Source organism: Gobio gobio, assembly GCF_949357685.1.
Source record: "Gobio gobio genome assembly, chromosome: 25".
Taxonomy (NCBI): domain Eukaryota; kingdom Metazoa; phylum Chordata; class Actinopteri; order Cypriniformes; family Gobionidae; genus Gobio; species Gobio gobio.
Genome location: NC_137121.1, coordinates 11,438,408 through 11,460,635, shown reverse-complemented (window position 1 = coordinate 11,460,635; position 22,228 = coordinate 11,438,408). Strand labels below are relative to the sequence as shown.

The window sequence follows — 22,228 nt, the reverse complement described above, 5'->3', positions numbered from 1 at the left end:
TGTGTGTGTGTGTGTGTGTGTGTGTGTGTGTGTGTGTGTGTGTGTGTGTGTGTGTTGGTAATCCCTACGTTATGGGGACAAAATGTCCCCACAAAGATGGCAATATCCGAAATCCTCATCCTTGTGGGGACATTTTTATGTCCCCATGAGGAAAACATCTTATAAATCAGACTGTGATGTTTTTTGAAAATGTAAAAATGCAGAATGTCTCCTGTGAGGGGTAGGTTTAGGGGCAGGGGCAGTGTAGGGGGATGGAAAATATGGTTTATACAGTATAATAACCATTACGCCTATGGAAAGTCCCCATAAAACATGAAAACCCAATATTAAAAATGTAGAAATGTATATTAACAAAGAATTAATTAATATTAATAAATGCTGTGAAAGTATTGTTTCCTGTTTGCTGATGCTAACTAATGTTGCATGTATTGAGAAATCATAGTTTTTTGACATATAAGAGGTTATTGTACTGTAAAAATATCATGTAAGTTTCAGAAATCAAAACGTCTTTGTTAGTCCAAGCCGATAACACATCTTTTTTTGGATTTTGTCTCAATATGACATCATAGGGCCAGTTGTTCAAAATATTTAATCTGGATCAAAATGATCTGGATTTGGAAATCCCATGTGCTATCCAGGATCAGGTAATCCATTTAACTTTTGTGCCGGTTTTTCAAAGCAAAATTGGATTGGATCACCCTGATCCAGACACACACCTTTTCAGATGACCAAATCTGGATTACTAGTGCTCTACGGAGCCCCTAAAGGGACATGGTGATGGAAAAAATATGAGTTGGGAAAAAAATAATTTAAATGCTTTTGCGTTCTCTGAGAAAACTTTTGTGTAGCGTTTACCCGAGAAACCTTGCGTTCGCTCGCAAAGAACTTTTGACTGGTTCATCTCTTATAATTGATAAAAAGTAAAAAGTCTTATAAGTGATAATAAAAAAAAAACACTTTAAATTTAATATAATATATTTGTTTGATATTTACAGCTGTTTGGGGATTATTTTATGGTGGCTAAATCTTTTTTTACTTTGACTGTAGGCTACCGAAAGGCTTTATAGGAAGCCTAATGTCTACTTCTAATTTATTACTTGAACAATTAGCATAACTAATCAAGAGCAAAATAAAATAATATGTGTTTGTGTATTATATGATACAAATGTTGTATGTGTTTTTTAAAGTTTTACTACATTTTCTTCCTGGAATCCACCTTGAAATCCTACCCCCTGTTGGGATTATGATAATCCAGTTTTTTTGGATCAAAGTTATCCAAATCCTACTGACAAGTTTTGAACAACACAAGCTGAAGGTTTGATCCAGATTAAAACTAGGATTGGATTCCGTGATCTAATCTGATTTCAGATTCCTTCTTTCCCTTTCAAACAACCCATTTTCAAGATTTGATCCAATCCGATTACCAAAATCCGATTAGTTTACCTTTGAACAACTGGCCCATTGTGTAGCCCATTACTTCTAAATAATGTTTTCTGATATAAAAATCTTACATTACATAATATTACGTAACATTATAAGTAGACCTCAGAGAACATTTAACATATACAACCTTTGCCACATGTCTGTTTGTGTTTGGACTTTCTGTTTGTATTCCAATTTCGTTAATGTGCTCCTTTGTTCAGTTTCCCGCCACTCCTTTGTTACCATGGTTACCTTCATTATTAGTTCATTCTGTTCAGCTGTGTTTGCCCATTACCTTTTTTTGTATTCCTATAAGTTCTTCCTTTTCAGTCACTCCTTGTCTGTTCACCATTTTAGTTAGAGTGTGTTGCCTGATTGTCTGTTTGCTAGAAATACTATTAAACCTGTAATTTTGGCTTTATTCTCTTCATCTGTCTGCCTTCCTGCAACCACTGTGACAACCTTATTGTGAAGTAATACCAGTTTTATTTTTCCTAATTATTTTTTTGGAGAAAAAAACACAAATCCAGTATACAGTTTTGTTGCCATTTATTTTGCTTTATTATAGTCATCATTAATTTCATAAGAAGGAAATGTAAATAATCACATTTTGCATTGCTAAATAAGAAACAAAATGTTCAGAAAAGGCCCAGAGAGGTAATGGTTATAGAACAAAAATCTGAATGGTGCAATCTTTCACCAAATTATTTGCAATTTTCTGGAATCACAATTGTAGCAGTAAAGCAGAAACTGAACAAGGTCTTTTATCCAATGCTCTTCTGGTTTTCACACTCAATTGGAGTGCATTTGCAGCTCTCTATGTAGACGTAGTCGTGAAGGACCTCGCTGTCATCGGGACACTTCAGCGGCACTTTTTTAACGTGGGTTTTCAGCTCACGACAGCAAGAACAGCTGTGCATCATGGTGTTCGCGGCCATTGAGTACCTATGCAGATTTACAAGGAAAACCTCAGTCAGATTAGTAAATCAAAACATATCAATAGCAAAACGTTTGGCCTAATACTGCTCTAAGTTTACACCTGAATTAACATCCATTCAATATGAGAACGTAAGTGTGAACAATATTTCACAGGAAATCGTATGTCAGTGTGATCAGTTAGACGTGCATGCGCTCTCACATTGATACGGTTGCACAGTTGCCACTGCAGGACGTCACATCTATGGGTTGGATGGTCTTGCAGCCATTTACAGTAACGTCTGTTTTGTTCTTCATAAGAACACAGTTCTTGAGTTCACCTGAGGTATTAGAGGAAATAGGAGATCATATGAATATTACACATTTTTAACTGTTAAAATTACTGGACATTATTCATGAAAAACAAATGTCTGTATGAATATCTTGTGTAAAATGCTGCATTATACTGAATGTGACCGTTTACAATGAATTCTAGTTCTGCTTGTCTCATGGGTAAGGCCCACCAGGATATTTTGAACAAGGAAACAATTTCTTACATGTTTCGCAACATCCATCTGCCTCGAGTCCCAGTGTTCCCTGTTCAGACAAATAGAGCCTTGTTTAAACGTCAATGTGACATGTTCATAGTTAAAGTAATAGCTCACTCAGAAATGTGCACATTGTGTGGCTCCAAACCTGTATGTTTTTTTTTTCATTGTGTGGAACACAAAGCAAGATATTGGTTCATTCTTGTGTTACGCATCACATTTGAGCTTCTCAAGAACCAATGAGGTTAATTCTCATGTTACGCATCACGTTTGAGCTTCTCAAGAACCAATGAGGTTCATTCTTGTGTGTTACGCATCACGTTTGAGCTTCTCAAGAACCAATGAGGTTCATTCTCGTGTTACGCATCACATTTGAGCTTCAGCAAGAACCAATGAGGTTCATTCTCGTGTGTTACGCATAAAGTTTGAGCTTCTCAAGAACCAATGAGGTTCATTCTGGTGTTACGCATAAAGTTTGAGCTTCTCAAGAACCAATGAGGTTCATTCTTCTGTTACGCATCATGTTTGAGCTTCTCAAGAACCAATGAGGTTCATTCTCATGTTATGCATCAAGTTTGAGCTTCTCAAGAACCAATAAGGTTTATTCTCATGTTACGCATCACATTTGAGCTTCCACAAGAACCAATGAGGTTCATTCTGGTGTTACGCATAAAGTTTGAGCTTCTCAAGAACCAATGAGGTTCATTCTTCTGTTACGCATCATGTTTGAGCTTCTCAAGAACCAATGAGGTTAGTTCTCGTGTGTTACGCATCACATTTGAGCTTCTCAAGAACCAAAGAGGTTCATTCTCATGTGTTATGCATCACATTTGAGCTTCTCAAGAACCAATGAGGTTCATTCTTGTGTTACGCATCACGTTTGAGCTTCTCAAGAACCAATGAGGTTCATTCTTGTGTGTTACGCATCACGTTTGAGCTTCTCAAGAACCAATGAGGTTAATTCTCGTGTTACTCCTCACATTTGAGCTTCAGCAAGAACCAATGAGGTTCAATCTTCTGTTACGCATCACGTTTGAGCTTCTCAAGAACCAATGAGGTTCTTTCTCTTTTGTTACGCATCACGTTTGAGCTTCTCAAGAACCAATGAGGTTCATTCTCGTGTGTTACGCATCACGTTTGAGCTTCAGCAAGAACCAATGAGGTTCATTCTCGTTTGTTATGCATCAGGTTTGAGCTTCTCTAGAACCAATGAGGTTTAGTCTCGTGTTTCACATCACTTTTGAGCTTCCGCAAGAACCAATGAGGTTCACTCTCGTTTGTTACGCATCACGTTTGAGCTTCTCAAGAACCAATGAGGTTCATTCTCGTGTGTTACGCATCACGTTTGAGCTTCTCAAGAACCAATGAGGTTCATTCTTGTGTGTTACGCATCACATTTGAGCTTCAGCAAGAACCAATGAGGTTTATTCTCGTGTTACGCATCACATTTGAGCTTTCGCAAGAACCAATGAGGTTCATTCTCGTGTTACGCATCACATTTGAGCTTCATCAAGAACCAATGAGGTTCATTCTCATGTTACGCATCACGTTTGAATTTCTCAAGAACCAATGAGGTTCATTCTTGTGTGTTACGCATCACGTTTGTGCTTCTCAAGAACCAATGAGGATCATTCTTGTGTGTTACGCAGCACGTTTGAGCTTCTGCAAGAACCAATGAGGCTCATTCTCGTGTGTTACGCATCACGTTTAAGCTCTTCAAGAACCAATGAGCTTCATTCTCGTGTTACGCAGCACATTTGAGCTTCTCAAGAACCAATGAGGTTAATTCTCTTGTGTTACGTAGCACGTTTGAGCTTCTCAAGAACCAATGAGCTTCATTCTCGTGTTACGCAGCACGTTTAAGCTTACTCAAGAACCACTGAGGTTCATTCTCGTGTTACGCAACTAGTTTGATCTTCTCAAGAACCAATGAGGTTCATTCTCGTGTTACGCAGCACGTTTGAGCTTCAGCAAGAACCAATGAGGTTTGTTCTCACGCATCAAGCAAGTACGGTTTGCTAATCAATATTTATATGTGTATAAAAGCCTTTATCAAACTTTTTGAAGCTTCAAAGTGGTAGATGCGTAGCTGTCAATGGAGGGACAGACATCTCGCAGATTTCATTTAAAATGACTTAATTTGTGTTTTGAAGATGAGCGAAAGTCTTACGGGTTTGGAGCGACATGAGGATGAGTAATTGATGACGATTTATTTCATTTTTGTGTGTCTTTTGTCTCTTTAAGTGTGAGCAGGTAGCAACAGCCACACAAAACACAAACAACAAATGCATCAACTTTTGCTTAAGATATTGAACCCACGGGTACACAGTCGTCTGGATTGAAGACAGGGCAACTTGGCATGCTCTTCTCTATCATGAACGTGCCATTGACTTGATGACAGGTCAGAGTTTCACATTGGTAGTTGACGCTCTCTCCATCCTACAAAAAAAGGCTACATGAGCATCAAAGAATAGAGCAGATAATTTGTCTGGTGAACTGAAAGTGTAAAGGAAAGTTTGAGAATATGTACCTTCAGAGTTTGTGTGGTGTTGTCTGGTGCAGTATAAAGACAGGCATTTTGCTTGCATGTTCCACAGCACTCTCCTTCTTGGTCCACATTCTCAAAGCCCTTGGAGAACAAAAACACAATAATAGTTTATATATTATATTCTTATATTTTAGAAGTTTCCAATCAATGATTTGATAAAATGATGTTCACAAGCAAATGTTAAATTATTACCTCAGGGCAAGGTGCACAGACTTTAGAAACGCACATGACGCTGTGTAGTTGAGTCTTCGGGTTTTTATCCATTTGACAGTCACATTCGACACAAGGCTCAGTGGGGATTTTAGACCCAGGCTAGAAAGACGAACAGAGAGATTACGGAGTCAGAAAAGTGGAAAATAGCACCACTATTTAACAGTATTTCCTTTTGCTTCATTTTAAATACCAAGATTTTCCCAAATTTCCTTTATTCATTTGAACACATGACCCCAGCAGCTCACCTGGTACTCAAGGTTATTGTACACACAGACGTCTTTGGGCACTGAAAATCAGAAAAATCCATTTTAAAGTCATTAAATCAGTTCAATAATAATGTATGCTAATTTAGTTTTTTTATGAAAAAAAAGGCCAATTCCTGTTATGCAGCACATTTTCATGTCTTGATAAAATATTAAACACAATTTGTACAGATAGAAATCGTGTTATTTTGCCTTATCACTATTAAGTGAAGATAAGAGTGAATTTTAAAGGTATGCTATGTACACTTTATTTCAGTTTCCTTGTTACATATGTTACATGTACTTACCATAGCAATAATAGTAAATTATTCATAATTACAAGCAACAAAGCCTCAAACCAAACCCTAATCCGACCCTAACCCTATAGTAAGTAAGTGTTTTTAATCAATATTATTACTCAGAATTGAAATATATAATTACACTGTAACAATGACACCTTAAAATAAATTGTACCCCAAATTTAAATAATGAGTCAATCATTCTTCAAACACGTGTTTGTCATATCCAGATTGACTGTGGTAAACCTATTATAATTGTTTATATTTTAGACCGAGATGGTTTTCGTGGGAAATTGCGTACATGTCACTCGCCTGTGTATATCTCGTCACATAGAGAAATATTGCTCTGGCTACTTTGACACGTGTATGGTGTGGGAGATTGAGAGTGACATAGGTTAGTTGTCACAATGTGTGACAAAAGTTGACATTAGAGCAGCTAAACCTCGAGCCTCCGGGGAATCACTTGTTTAAAAAAAACAAACAGCGAACAGAGGAGAGTCTGCTTAGACTGGGTAAACCTGGTTTATCACGACTCTTGTGCAGGAGAAAATACAGAGCAGACTCTCCAGACCAATGTTCAATCTTAAATTGAGCTTGGTCTGGTGATGGCCAGACAAGAGTCTGCTGGCAAAAAGAGAATGCTTGTAATAAAACAAGAATCAACATTGCCTTGGCTTTTCAGAGATGGTGCAACTGAGGGATTTTGAAAAAGCGATTCAGAGATGGTGTTTTTATTACTCAAAGGTGAGTAAGGTATTTTATTGAACTGATAAATTGCCATATGTAGATCTCTAACAGAGTTCATTGTAAAGCGTTATTCTTCACATTGTACTATTATGAAAATATATAACGTGGACTTAAAAGTTACTGCCTAACAGAAAAGACTCACATATAGGACAGCAGTTTTTGTAGGACACTAAAATGAGAGTAATTGTTTAACATTAAAATCCACAGAAAGATATCTGAGACTTACCACAGGGTGCACAGCAACTGCCTTCAGTTTTATTTGCTGCTAACTCAAATCCCACATCACATTTCTTCTGAAGACACAGCTCGGGATTACACACTAAAAGGGTTAAGATGGAACGGGGAAGGAATTAATTTGAATGCATTTATGAATGGGTAGTTCAAAGGTGGCACTAACTGTGAATTGGGTGATAAAATAATGCAGACAGTGTGTGCTATCAGCAGGATGTGTTTTAGTGAATTATTTTAGTAAGTCCTGAAAATTCATTATCTGGCTTGTAATGATGCACCATCAAGCATGTTTAATCTTGGCTCACCACAGGTTGGGCAGCAGTTTTCAATGATTCTTTTTTCTTCTGATCCACAGGGCTTTTCAAGCGGACACTTTACAGGCACAGTTATAATACCAAAGGTCTCACTGGAGCATATGTATTCAGAACAGTCCATGGTCCATGTATCCCCAGGCTGCAGACGGAAAAGCAAGTAGATGATGGTTAGGAATCATGGTGATTATAAACTGCAAACGCATTGTGAAATGCTTTGGACCCTATTGACTTTCTTGAAATATTTTTCTAAATATCTTTGTCTAGACATACCATTCTAGATGTTCCATCAGGGCCGATACAATCTACATGGAGGGAATAAAAAACAAATCAATGAAAATAAGACATGAAGGTGCATTAATCTAAAACACAGAGAAAGTAAATGAAGCAACATGTCTTACCGCAGTAAGCTGTACAGTTAGCTATCGTTGAACTAACTTGATATGTATTATCAGGGCAGAAACAGCCTTCCATAAATGTTTGAAGACAGTCCTTGCCTTGACATTCTTTCTCCACAAACAAATCATTGTACCTAGTTGTGAGTTAGTAGAAGCACATCAGACATCAAGTATTATTCCAGCACTTATTAAGGACTATTGTTTTGTGGATATGGAGTATTGCAGAACAAGATTACCTTGTACTGCATGTTCTTTCGATTTTAGGCCCACATCCCTTGTAGACTTTGTGACTGGGGCACTTGTATTCTGTTATAGAAAACAATGACAATCAAGTTTCAGGGTCCTCTCAAGTTCAAGCTTTAAAGTACAATCAAAAACGCAGTCGAATGGTTAGGTTCATTCTACTTACCACACATTTTTTTGAGTTTATCTGATGTTCTCCATTCCACACAGATACCCTCCTTGCCACATAGCTGAGCATAAGCTTCCAGACTGCTACAACCAATAGAGTCCTTTCCCATGTGGCACACATCGTATTTGCATGCCTCATAATAACTTTCATAAGGAATGACCCCGTGGCATTTTACAAACATACTGTGAAGAAACAAATACAAAATGTGGCTGTTCGATTCGATTTCAGGCATCTCAAAGGGACAGTTCAACCAAAAATGAAGATTCTGCCATCTTTTACTCACCGTGATGTTGTTCCAAACCTGTATGACTTTCTTTATTCTAATTTTCCACAGAATACAGAAAGTCAAACACATTTGGAACAACCTGAGTGTGAGACCATTTTTTTTTGGTGGCATACTGTACATTTAAAAGGGAAAACATATTGTATTAATCAGTGTTACCAAATGATTAAAATGACTTACTCGCTCTTCATGAGATCACAAATCTCTGGTTTGCAGGAAGGTGAAGGTGTAGATGGAGTTGGAGTTGGAGTGGTTTTACATCCTGGTGGGACCATCCAAAGCTGTGCCATGTTTACACACGATTGGTCGATTTGCCCATCAGGACGTCTGCAGTCATTTGCACGGTTGTTGTCGCAAACTCCTGAAAATGTTAATTATTTTAATTATACTAAATCTGGATATAGAGAGGAAGTAATGGAACAATTCAAAATACATTTCTTTTAAATTAATGAATTAATGTTCGGTTACAGTTATTGAAAATCTAATTTATTTGTTGCACTGTAAACATGAAGTAAAACTTACACATATTCTACTTTGTACACATCTGACAGACAAAAAACAAGTTTGTTTTTTCGTTGTGACAAGAGATCTGTACTCACCGCACTGTCCCTCTGTATTGCCATAGAAATAGGAGTACGGGAGATTGATCTCAAAGCCTTGATGATTGACCAAAATATCAACTTTGATTTCAGTGATGTTCACAACTACTGCCATGCCGGAGGTGGTGATGAAGAATTTGTCATGGTCATTCATGTAAGTTAGTTGTTTCAGTTCATCATTAACATAGACCTGTGTAAAACAAGGTCTTTCTGTGTTATGACGAAAATCGTTCTCTAGAGTACAGTGTCATGATCTGATGTGAAATTTTTAGTATTTATGTGTTCAATTAATTTGAGTTTTTGCTTGTTTTTCAGGAGCCTGTGAATGTTTTGCTGTAGTCCTAAGACTTACCTGGACATCTTTAGTGTTGCTTGTCAGCTTGATTTTATAGGATTTGTAGTTCACAATCACATACTCTGGGCAGGCGAGATTATTTTTAACATCACAATAATAGTTTTTAACATGGACACTGATATTGTATCTTGGGACAATTTCTTGGAACAAAACATATGTGCAGTTTCCTTGGAAAGCATAGTATGTTCCATCAAAAGTTTTGTAATGTGGGTCACCCCAGCCACTGCATTTACCTGTCAAACCAAGTTACACCAAATGTAAACATAAGGCAATGACTAGGACAATTGTTTAATTTATTATATTAATTAAATGTACTTAATATAAACATTTAATATTAATGAAATGTCCATGAGCAAGACTTAAACTTACATTCACACTCATACTTGAAGCAGCAGCCATTGTTATAAAACACCTTCTTAGGTTTAAGTCCATTAGTACATGTAGGTATGATACTATCAGATTGGTCACACTTTAGAGGTATTGATGTGACACTGCCATTGTTGCATGTTTTGTTTTTGCAGTCTTCAATCCAGGATTCCTTATGCTGGATGACACAATCAGATTGATGAAGATTGAAGATTATTTAAAAAAATGGTTATAGTTAATTTCTTTTTTCTCTTACCAATTAATACAGTTATACAGAATGTAATTAATTTAGTGTTGTATTACAACAGTTATTATCATATTAAACAGGCAATTGTGTTATTGTTCGTTTTGAAAAAATACATGAAGAAATTTTGTAAAATTTTTTAGATGTGTTACTGCGTAAGTGTACTTTCACTGTACTGTTAAATTACCTTTCTGCTGATATTTGTACAGTCTTGTGGAACTTTAGGGGTTACGCATTCTCTAGACGTTATCATAATATGACAAGTGGAGTTGCAGTAGGCAAAGTAGCACCAACCTGCTTTATCCGTTTGATTATAGATTGGCGAACCTAGAATTGAAATAAAAGGATGTGCGAGGGAGGTAAACAATAAGAGAGATTTTTAACATTAATGAAACCTGAATGTAATGTAATCAAGGTAATGGATGTATACACAAGGATTAAACAAACTGTAAATTCAGAAAACTGAAAAAAATTTAATAGTTGTTGTTAAAGTAGCACTTACCTTGGAGGAATGTTGAATTTAAATATGTGCATGTACATTGACGTGATGTGGAATGTCTTGTCTTTGGGGGAGTTGGCCCTGTATGCACACCGGAAGTACTTGATGTTTTTGTTGATGTGGGTTTTGTTGTGCTAGTAGTTGTACTAGTTTTAAATGTCTCTGTTGATGTAGTTGTCATTGTAACAGTTGTAGGTGATGTTTCTGTTGATGTAGGTGCTGTAACAGTTGTAGGCATTGTTTCTGCTGATGTAGGTGTTGTTTCTGTTGATGTATGTGTTGTAACAGTTGTAGGTGTTGTTTCTGTTGATATAGGTGTTGTTAAAGTGGTAGGTGTTGTTTCTGTTGATGTAGGTGTTGTCGTAACAGTTGTAGGTGTTGTTTCTGTTGATATAGGTGTTGTCGTAACAGTTGTAGGTGTTGTTTCTGTTGATGTAGGTGTTGTCGTAACAGTTGTAGGTGTTGTTTCTGTTGATGTAGGTGTTGTCGTAACAGTTGTAGGTGTTGTTTCTGTTGATGTAGGTGTTGTTGTTACAGTTGTAGGTATTGTTTCTGTTGATGTAGGTGTTGTCGTAACAGTTGTAGGTGTTGTTTCTGTTGTCATTGTAACAGTTGTAGGTGTTGTTTCTGTTGATGTAGGTGTTGTCGTAACAGTTGTAGGTGTTGTTTCTGTTGATGTAGGTGTTGTCGTAACAGTTGTAGGTGTTGTTTCTGTTGATGTAGGTGTTGTTGTTACAGTTGTAGGCATTGTTTCTGTTGATGTAGGTGTTGTCGTAACAGTTGTAGGTGTTGTTTCTGTTGTCATTGTAACAGTTGTAGGTGTTGATTCTGTTGATGTAGGTGTCGTTATAGTGTAAGGTGTTGTTTCTGTTGATGTAGGTGTTGTCGTAACTGTTGTCGGTGTTGTTTCTGTTGTCATTGTAACAGTTGTAGGTGTTGTTTCTGTTGATGTAGGTGTTGTTTCTGTTGATATAGGTGTCGTTGTAACGGTTGTAGGTGTTGTTTCTGTTGATGTAGGTGTTGTCGTAACAGTTGTAAGTGTTATTTCCGTTGATGTAGGTGTTGTTGTTACAGTTGTAGGTGTTGTTTCTGTTGTCATTGTAACAGTTGTAGGTGTTGTTTCTGTTGATGTAGGTGTTGTTTCTGTTGATATAGGTGTCGTTGTAACGGTTGTAGGTGTTGTTTCTGTTGATGTAGGTGTTGTCGTAACAGTTGTAAGTGTTATTTCCGTTGATGTAGGTGTTGTTGTAACAGTTGTAAGTGTTATTTCTGTTGATGTAGGTGTTGTTTCTGTTGATATAGGTGTCGTTGTAACGGTTGTAGGTGTTGTTTCTGTTGATGTAGGTGTTGTCGTAACAGTTGTAGGTGTTATTTCTGTTGATGTAGGTGTTGTTTCTGTTGATATAGGTGTCGTTGTAACGGTTGTAGGTGTTGTTTCTGTTGATGTAGGTGTTGTCGTAACAGTTGTAAGTGTTATTTCCGTTGATGTAGGTGTTGTTGTAACAGTTGTAAGTGTTATTTCTGTTGATTTAGGTGTCGTTGTTACAGTTGTAGGTGTTGTTTCTGTTGATGTAGGTATTGTTGTAACAGTTGTAAGTGTTATTTCTGTTGATGTAGGTGTTGTTGTAACAGTTGTAAGTGTTATTTCTGTTGATGTAGGTGTCGTTGTTACAGTTGTAGGTGTTGTTTCTGTTGGTGTAGGTGACATTGTAACAGTTGTGGGTGTTGTTTCAGTTGATGTAGGTGTCGTTATAGTGTAAGGTGTTGTTTCTGTTGATGTAGGTGTTGTCGTAACTGTTGTCGGTGTTGTTTCTGTTGTCATTGTAACAGTTGTAGGTGTTGTTTCTGTTGATGTAGGTGTTGTTTCTGTTGATATAGGTGTCGTTGTAACGGTTGTAGGTGTTGTTTCTGTTGATGTAGGTGTTGTCGTAACAGTTGTAAGTGTTATTTCCGTTGATGTAGGTGTTGTTGTTACAGTTGTAGGTGTTGTTTCTGTTGTCATTGTAACAGTTGTAGGTGTTGTTTCTGTTGATGTAGGTGTTGTTTCTGTTGATATAGGTGTCGTTGTAACGGTTGTAGGTGTTGTTTCTGTTGATGTAGGTGTTGTCGTAACAGTTGTAAGTGTTATTTCCGTTGATGTAGGTGTTGTTGTAACAGTTGTAAGTGTTATTTCTGTTGATGTAGGTGTTGTTTCTGTTGATAGAGGTGTCGTTGTAACGGTTGTAGGTGTTGTTTCTGTTGATGTAGGTGTTGTCGTAACAGTTGTAGGTGTTATTTCTGTTGATGTAGGTGTTGTTTCTGTTGATATAGGTGTCGTTGTAACGGTTGTAGGTGTTGTTTCTGTTGATGTAGGTGTTGTCGTAACAGTTGTAAGTGTTATTTCCGTTGATGTAGGTGTTGTTGTAACAGTTGTAAGTGTTATTTCTGTTGATTTAGGTGTCGTTGTTACAGTTGTAGGTGTTGTTTCTGTTGATGTAGGTATTGTTGTAACAGTTGTAAGTGTTATTTCTGTTGATGTAGGTGTTGTTGTAACAGTTGTAAGTGTTATTTCTGTTGATGTAGGTGTCGTTGTTACAGTTGTAGGTGTTGTTTCTGTTGGTGTAGGTGACATTGTAACAGTTGTGGGTGTTGTTTCAGTTGATGTAGGTGTTATAACCGTTGTAAGTGTTGTTTCTGTTGATGTAGGTGTTGTTACAGTTGAAGGTGTTGTTTCTGTTGATGTAGGTGTTGTTGTAACAGTTGTAAGTGTTATTTCTGTTGATGTAGGTGTCGTTGTTACAGTTGTAGGTGTTGTTTCTGTTGGTGTAGGTGACATTGTAACAGTTGTGGGTGTTGTTTCAGTTGATGTAGGTGTTATAACCGTTGTAAGTGTTGTTTCTGTTGATGTAGGTGTTATAACCGTTGTAAGTGTTGTTTCTGTTGATGTAGGTGTTGTTACAGTTGAAGGTGTTGTTTCTGTTGATGTAGGTGTTGTCGTAACTGTTGTCGGTGTTGTTTCTGTTGTCATTGTAACAGTTGTAGGTGTTGATTCTGTTGATATAGGTGTTGTCGTAACAGTTGTAAGTGTTGTTTCTGTTGATGTAGGTGTTGTCGTTACCGTAGTTGGTGAGATAGTAGTGGATGTGATTGTGGATGTCTCTGTCGATGTGGGTATACAATTGCCTTCACAACATTTAACACGGATTTCATAATTATAACAAAGTGGTGGCATGCCAGCTGCATTGTCTTCATTTGAACATGACAGTCCAAATGATGCATTGCAGTACAACTGTTGACCCAAAGCGTCCAGGGACTTTTGTGGATAATCAACTGCCCTACATTCAGTCTCTTCAGGGCTTTGACAGGTAATCTTTCCTGATTTCCACAATGCATCGATTGATTCAGTTTCGAATCCTTGGGGCTCTGTACTGGGTGTGTTGCTATCAATCCAATCTGACCATTTGCAACCGAAATAACATGGTGTTGTCATTGTAACAGTTGTAGGTGTTGTTTCTGTTGATGTAGGTGTTGTAACAGTTGTGGGTGTTGTTTCTGTTGATGTAGGTGTTGTAGCAGTTGTGGGTGTTGTTTCTGTTGGTGTAGGTGTTATAACCGTTGTAGGTGTTGTTTCTGTTGGTGTAGGTGTTATAACCGTTGTAGGTGTTGTTTCTGTTGATGTAGGTGTTGTAACAGTTGTGGGTGTTGTTTCTGTCGGTGTAGGTGTTATAACCGTTGTAAGTGTTGTTTCTGTTGATATAGGTGTCGTTGTAACGGTTGTAGGTTTTGTTTCTGTTGATGTAGGTATACAATTGCCTTCACAACATTTAACACGGATTTCATAATTATAACAAAGTGGTGGCATGCCAGCTGCATTGTCTTCATTTGAACATGACAGTCCAAATGATGCATTGCAGTACAACTGTTGACCCAAAGCGTCCAGGGACTTTTGTGGATAATCAACTGCCCTACATTCAGTCTCTTCAGGGCTTTGACAGGTAATCTTTCCTGATTTCCACAATGCATCGATTGATTCAGTTTCGAATCCTTGGGGCTCTGTACTGGGTGTGTTGCTATCAATCCAATCTGACCATTTGCAACCGAAATAACATGGTGTTGTCATTGTAACAGTTGTAGGTGTTGTTTCTGTTGATGTAGGTGTTGTAACAGTTGTGGGTGTTGTTTCTGTTGATGTAGGTGTTGTAGCAGTTGTGGGTGTTGTTTCTGTTGGTGTAGGTGTTATAACCGTTGTAGGTGTTGTTTCTGTTGGTGTAGGTGTTATAACCGTTGTAGGTGTTGTTTCTGTTGGTGTAGGTGTTATAACCGTTGTAGGTGTTGTTTCTGTTGATGTAGGTGTTGTAACAGTTGTGGGTGTTGTTTCTGTCGGTGTAGGTGTTATAACCGTTGTAAGTGTTGTTTCTGTTGATATAGGTGTCGTTGTAACGGTTGTAGGTTTTGTTTCTGTTGATGTAGGTATACAATTGCCTTCACAGCATTTTACACGGATTTCATAATTATAACAAAGTGGTGGCATGCCAGCTGCATTGTCTTCATTTGAACATGACAGTCCAAATGATGCATTGCAGTACAACTGTTGACCCAAAGCGTCCAGGGACTTTTGTGGATAATCAACTGCCCTACATTCAGTCTCTTCAGGGCTTTGACAGGTAATCTTTCCTGATTTCCACAATGCATCGATTGATTCAGTTTCGAATCCTTGGGGCTCTGTACTGGGTGTGTTGCTATCAATCCAATCTGACCATTTGCAACCGAAATAACATGGTGTTGTCATTGTAACAGTTGTAGGTGTTGTTTCTGTTGATGTATGTGTTGTAACAGTTGTGGGTGTTGTTTCTGTTGATGTAGGTGTTGTAGCAGTTGTGGGTGTTGTTTCTGTTGGTGTAGGTGTTATAACCGTTGTAGGTGTTGTTTCTGTTGGTGTAGGTGTTATAACCGTTGTAGGTGTTGTTTCTGTTGATGTAGGTGTTGTAACAGTTGTGGGTGTTGTTTCTGTCGGTGTAGGTGTTATAACCGTTGTAAGTGTTGTTTCTGTTGATATAGGTGTCGTTGTAACGGTTGTAGGTTTTGTTTCTGTTGATGTAGGTATACAATTGCCTTCACAACATTTAACACGGATTTCATAATTATAACAAAGTGGTGGCATGCCAGCTGCATTGTCTTCATTTGAACATGACAGTCCAAATGATGCATTGCAGTACAACTGTTGACCCAAAGCGTCCAGGGACTTTTGTGGATAATCAACTGCCCTACATTCAGTCTCTTCAGGGCTTTGACAGTTAATCTTTCCTGATTTCCACAATGCATCGATTGATTCAGTTTCGAATCCTTGGGGCTCTGTACTGGGTGTGTTGCTATCAATCCAATCTGACCATTTGCAACCGAAATAACATGGTGTTGTCATTGTAACAGTTGTAGGTGTTGTTTCTGTTGATGTAGGTGTTGTAACAGTTGTGGGTGTTGTTTCTGTTGATGTAGGTGTTGTAGCAGTTGTGGGTGTTGTTTCTGTTGGTGTAGGTGTTATAACCGTTGTAGGTGTTGTTTCTGTTGGTGTAGGTGTTATAACCGTTGTAGGTGTTGTTTCTGTTGATGTAGGTGTTGTAACAGTTGTGGGTGTTGTTTCTGTCGGTGTAGGTGTTATAACCGTTGTAAGTGTTGTTTCTGTTGATATAGGTGTCGTTGTAACGGTTGTAGGTTTTGTTTCTGTTGATGTAGGTATACAATTGCCTACACAGCATTTTACACGGATTTCATAATTATAACAAAGTGGTGGCATGCCAGCTGCATTGTCTTCATTTGAACATGACAGTCCAAATGATGCATTGCAGTACAACTGTTGACCCAAAGCGTCCAGGGACTTTTGTGGATAATCAACTGCCCTACATTCAGTCTCTTCAGGGCTTTGACAGGTAATCTTTCCTGATTTCCACAATGCATCGATTGATTCAGTTTCGAATCCTTGGGGCTCTGTACTGGGTGTGTTGCTATCAATCCAATCTGACCATTTGCAACCGAAATAACATGGTGTTGTCATTGTAACAGTTGTAGGTGTTGTTTCTGTTGATGTAGGTGTTGTAACAGTTGTGGGTGTTGTTTCTGTTGATGTAGGTGTTGTAGCAGTTGTGGGTGTTGTTTCTGTTGGTGTAGGTGTTATAACCGTTGTAGGTGTTGTTTCTGTTGGTGTAGGTGTTATAACCGTTGTAGGTGTTGTTTCTGTTGGTGTAGGTGTTATAACCGTTGTAGGTGTTGTTTCTGTTGATGTAGGTGTTGTAACAGTTGTGGGTGTTGTTTCTGTCGGTGTAGGTGTTATAACCGTTGTAAGTGTTGTTTCTGTTGATGTAGGTGTTGTAGCAGTTGTGGGTGTTGTTTCTGTTGGTGTAGGTGTTATAACCGTTGTAGGTGTTGTTTCTGTTGGTGTAGGTGTTATAACCGTTGTAGGTGTTGTTTCTGTTGATGTAGGTGTTGTAACAGTTGTGGGTGTTGTTTCTGTCGGTGTAGGTGTTATAACCGTTGTAAGTGTTGTTTCTGTTGATATAGGTGTCGTTGTAACGGTTGTAGGTTTTGTTTCTGTTGATGTAGGTATACAATTGCCTTCACAGCATTTTACACGGATTTCATAATTATAACAAAGTGGTGGCATGCCAGCTGCATTGTCTTCATTTGAACATGACAGTCCAAATGATGCATTGCAGTACAACTGTTGACCCAAAGCGTCCAGGGACTTTTGTGGATAATCAACTGCCCTACATTCAGTCTCTTCAGGGCTTTGACAGGTAATCTTTCCTGATTTCCACAATGCATCGATTGATTCAGTTTCGAATCCTTGGGGCTCTGTACTGGGTGTGTTGCTATCAATCCAATCTGACCATTTGCAACCGAAATAACATGGTGTTGTCATTGTAACAGTTGTAGGTGTTGTTTCTGTTGATGTAGGTGTTGTAACAGTTGTGGGTGTTGTTTCTGTTGATGTAGGTGTTGTAGCAGTTGTGGGTGTTGTTTCTGTTGGTGTAGGTGTTATAACCGTTGTAGGTGTTGTTTCTGTTGGTGTAGGTGTTATAACCGTTGTAGGTGTTGTTTCTGTTGGTGTAGGTGTTATAACCGTTGTAGGTGTTGTTTCTGTTGATGTAGGTGTTGTAACAGTTGTGGGTGTTGTTTCTGTCGGTGTAGGTGTTATAACCGTTGTAAGTGTTGTTTCTGTTGATATAGGTGTCGTTGTAACGGTTGTAGGTTTTGTTTCTGTTGATGTAGGTATACAATTGCCTTCACAGCATTTTACACGGATTTCATAATTATAACAAAGTGGTGGCATGCCAGCTGCATTGTCTTCATTTGAACATGACAGTCCAAATGATGCATTGCAGTACAACTGTTGACCCAAAGCGTCCAGGGACTTTTGTGGATAATCAACTGCCCTACATTCAGTCTCTTCAGGGCTTTGACAGGTAATCTTTCCTGATTTCCACAATGCATCGATTGATTCAGTTTCGAATCCTTGGGGCTCTGTACTGGGTGTGTTGCTATCAATCCAATCTGACCATTTGCAACCGAAATAACATGGTGTTGTCATTGTAACAGTTGTAGGTGTTGTTTCTGTTGATGTAGGTGTTGTAACAGTTGTGGGTGTTGTTTCTGTTGATGTAGGTGTTGTAGCAGTTGTGGGTGTTGTTTCTGTTGGTGTAGGTGTTATAACCGTTGTAGGTGTTGTTTCTGTTGGTGTAGGTGTTATAACCGTTGTAGGTGTTGTTTCTGTTGGTGTAGGTGTTATAACCGTTGTAGGTGTTGTTTCTGTTGATGTAGGTGTTGTAACAGTTGTGGGTGTTGTTTCTGTCGGTGTAGGTGTTATAACCGTTGTAAGTGTTGTTTCTGTTGATATAGGTGTCGTTGTAACGGTTGTAGGTTTTGTTTCTGTTGATGTAGGTATACAATTGCCTTCACAGCATTTTACACGGATTTCATAATTATAACAAAGTGGTGGCATGCCAGCTGCATTGTCTTCATTTGAACATGACAGTCCAAATGATGCATTGCAGTACAACTGTTGACCCAAAGCGTCCAGGGACTTTTGTGGATAATCAACTGCCCTACATTCAGTCTCTTCAGGGCTTTGACAGGTAATCTTTCCTGATTTCCACAATGCATCGATTGATTCAGTTTCGAATCCTTGGGGCTCTGTACTGGGTGTGTTGCTATCAATCCAATCTGACCATTTGCAACCGAAATAACATGGTGTTGTCATTGTAACAGTTGTAGGTGTTGTTTCTGTTGATGTATGTGTTGTAACAGTTGTGGGTGTTGTTTCTGTTGATGTAGGTGTTGTAGCAGTTGTGGGTGTTGTTTCTGTTGGTGTAGGTGTTATAACCGTTGTAGGTGTTGTTTCTGTTGGTGTAGGTGTTATAACCGTTGTAGGTGTTGTTTCTGTTGGTGTAGGTGTTATAACCGTTGTAGGTGTTGTTTCTGTTGATGTAGGTGTTGTAACAGTTGTGGGTGTTGTTTCTGTCGGTGTAGGTGTTATAACCGTTGTAAGTGTTGTTTCTGTTGATATAGGTGTCGTTGTAACGGTTGTAGGTTTTGTTTCTGTTGATGTAGGTATACAATTGCCTTCACAGCATTTTACACGGATTTCATAATTATAACAAAGTGGTGGCATGCCAGCTGCATTGTCTTCATTTGAACATGACAGTCCAAATGATGCATTGCAGTACAACTGTTGACCCAAAGCATCCAGGGACTTTTGTGGATAATCAACTGCCCTACATTCAGTCTCTTCAGGGCTTTGACAGGTAATCTTTCCTGATTTCCACAATGCATCGATTGATTCCGTTTCGAATCCTTGGGGCTCTGTACTGGGTGTGTTGCTATCAATCCAATCTGACCATTTGCAACCGAAATAACATGGTGTTGTCATTGTAACAGTTGTAGGTGTTGTTTCTGTTGATGTAGGTGTTGTAACAGTTGTGGGTGTTGTTTCTGTTGATGTAGGTGTTGTAGCAGTTGTGGGTGTTGTTTCTGTTGGTGTAGGTGTTATAACCGTTGTAGGTGTTGTTTCTGTTGATGTAGGTGTTGTAACAGTTGTGGGTGTTGTTTCTGTCGGTGTAGGTGTTATAACCGTTGTAAGTGTTGTTTCTGTTGATGTAGGTGTCGTTGTAACGGTTGTAGGTTTTGTTTCTGTTGATGTAGGTATACAATTGCCTTCACAGCATTTTACACGGATTTCATAATTATAACAAAGTGGTGGCATGCCAGCTGCATTGTCTTCATTTGAACATGACAGTCCAAATGATGCATTGCAGTACAACTGTTGACCCAAAACGTCCAGGGACTTTTGTGGATAATCTACTGCTCTACATTCAATCTCTTCAGGGCTTTGACAGGTAATCTTTCTTGATTTCCACAATGTATCGATTGATTCAGTTTCGAATCCTTGGGGCTCTGTACTGGGTGTGTTGCTATCAATCCAATCTGACCATTTGCAACCGAAATAACATGGTGTTGTCATTGTAACAGTTGTGGGTGTTGTTTCTGTTGATGTAGGTGTTGTAACAGTTGTAGGTGTTGTTTCTGTTGATGTAGGTGTTGTTTCTGTAGGTGTTGTTACAGTAGTTGGTGTGGTAGTAGTGGATGTGATTATAGTTGTCTCTGATGTGGGAGCTATTGTGACTGTTGGTGATGTTACGGTAACTGTAGATGTTTTTGTTGATGTGGATGCTGTGGTTGTAGTTGACATAGGAGTTGTGGTCATAGTGGTGGTTGTTGTTTTAGTAGTTTCAGTTGTAGTTGTGAAAGTGAAAGGTGTTGTTGATGTGGGTATGCATTCAATAATTGTTCTTACGATTTCCCCATTTGAATTACACATAGCAGTTAAACATGCACCGTTCCCATCTGTGGTGTTGTAAATGACAGATCCACGTGGAAATACCTTCCCATCATAGAAACATTCTTTACATTCTTCCTCTGTAACACACTTCATGGTCTCCTCCCTGAGATATGGCCTTTCTGAAGGGCACTGACGAAAACAACCTAAAAGTATAAATAAAAAAGCAGTAACAGAAAAATAAGTTATGGGTATTAAAAATAGGTATCATAAAATGTTTTTAGACACTTTGGTACCTAATATACATCTTATTCAGCATTATTAAGTTAAGTAAATGTTTTTTTTGGGACACTCTATACCACATATCTTCAAAATATGCTAAAATGCTCAATTCTTACCCTCAAGAGGAGGAATTTGAACAGAACAAGTTCCTGAGGGGTTTTTGCAGGTCTTCATGCAGGTCGATCCACAGGTTTTATAGTGCCACTCACATTCGTCTTCTGGAGCATTGTAGTAGTCACAGAATACAGCTGCAAGAACAATCACTTGAGTCAGGACAATGTCTATATTTGAGAGATATTTCAGCTACAGGCACATTTATGCCCCAAGGTTTTTTTTTAAGTTAACAGATTTAAACTTTTTTTTGGCCTTGTAAAACTTGTACCATGATATTTTTTATTGCTGGATTTGATTGTTTACTTATTCCAGACAACAATTCAATCTATAAATCCCTCCAAAAAATATGACATGTTAATTGTTGCTTTTTTTATTTTTTTTTTATTTACAAAAATAACCCTTATTTGCCAAATGACCAACAAATTTCAAGTTTCAAATGTTATTGTTACATACATATAGTTACCAACATTACCAGAATAAATGTGTCACTGAAGAACATGTCTGATATAAAATACTGTACTAGACATGTTGGGTGAAGAAAAAGAAAAATCAGGGTAAATGTCACTTAACATTCTATTGTGACATATTTCCAATAAAGTTATATATTAGTCAAAGTATGGACAATTGTTAAATTATTAATTGAATATAAATGCAGTGGTAGCTGTGAAATTAGCCTTAGTAAAACAATGGAGCCAATAATTTATAGTGGATGGCATGATGTGTTTTTGATTGTTCACTATGAGCTCTTAAGGGCGGCTGTGTGTACGAGTGTGATAGTGTCTTGCTGATGTGTGAACAGAGGTAAATCCCAAAGGAATCCAGAGGAAACAGACTGATGAAATCACATATACCAAATAACTTTGTGGAGTACAATAAACGCATTCCTCCCCAAGTACATTGGTTGCTGTGTATGTTTATAGGCAAAATAAATGTTTGAAATATTTGAACTTACGACAAAAGTCTGGCCTCCTCCATGCCACACAAACTCCTCTTTTACGGCATTCAGCAGCATAAGCTTCCACTGCCGTACAGACACAATCACAGTCACCCCCGCTGTCACATGCACAGGCGTCCCTTACACAGGCATCATGGTACGGGCCAGAGTCCACCTAGACACAGGAAAATCAGACACACAGAACCTCAAGGGTTATACTAGATGTATTGCATCACTGTAAAAAATTAATCGTGGGTCTTGTAATTTTCACAACATAAATTGTGTATATTTTCTTAATAAAAGTGTGGTTCAGTGTTGTATAGAAAGTATTGAGAACATTTCACTAATAAAAGGAAATTCCTAATTTTTAAAAGGAAATTTAAAAAATGTTGAGGCTTGAATTGAGGGAACGATTAGGCTGATAAAATTAAGGGGAAAAGGCTACCTACTTATTTTAAGAG

General features: G+C 38.2%; 1 protein-coding gene across 1 annotated transcript in view; it reads right to left on the bottom strand.

Annotated features, from left to right (window-relative positions):
* Positions 1-1,955: 1,955 nt before the first annotated feature.
* The window catches only part of LOC307121812 (uncharacterized protein), a gene marked incomplete at its 5' end in the record, with an annotated part of 39,164 nt that continues 18,891 nt past the window's right edge, over positions 1,956-22,228 (bottom strand). Inside the window, 21 exons of the mRNA XM_079809571.1 lie at positions 1,956-2,367; positions 2,561-2,678; positions 2,895-2,934; positions 5,205-5,324; positions 5,416-5,514; positions 5,626-5,745; positions 5,892-5,932; positions 7,161-7,253; positions 7,471-7,618; positions 7,750-7,781; positions 7,878-8,008; positions 8,111-8,180; positions 8,284-8,468; positions 8,750-8,930; positions 9,169-9,358; positions 9,521-9,756; positions 9,893-10,067; positions 10,321-10,460; positions 10,636-20,643; positions 20,836-20,967; positions 21,786-21,942. Of these exons, the coding sequence (XP_079665697.1) occupies positions 2,187-2,367; positions 2,561-2,678; positions 2,895-2,934; positions 5,205-5,324; positions 5,416-5,514; positions 5,626-5,745; positions 5,892-5,932; positions 7,161-7,253; positions 7,471-7,618; positions 7,750-7,781; positions 7,878-8,008; positions 8,111-8,180; positions 8,284-8,468; positions 8,750-8,930; positions 9,169-9,358; positions 9,521-9,756; positions 9,893-10,067; positions 10,321-10,460; positions 10,636-20,643; positions 20,836-20,967; positions 21,786-21,942 (12,597 nt within the window). The 3' untranslated portion in view covers positions 1,956-2,186. The remainder of the gene's footprint in view (positions 2,368-2,560; positions 2,679-2,894; positions 2,935-5,204; positions 5,325-5,415; positions 5,515-5,625; positions 5,746-5,891; positions 5,933-7,160; positions 7,254-7,470; positions 7,619-7,749; positions 7,782-7,877; positions 8,009-8,110; positions 8,181-8,283; positions 8,469-8,749; positions 8,931-9,168; positions 9,359-9,520; positions 9,757-9,892; positions 10,068-10,320; positions 10,461-10,635; positions 20,644-20,835; positions 20,968-21,785; positions 21,943-22,228) is intronic.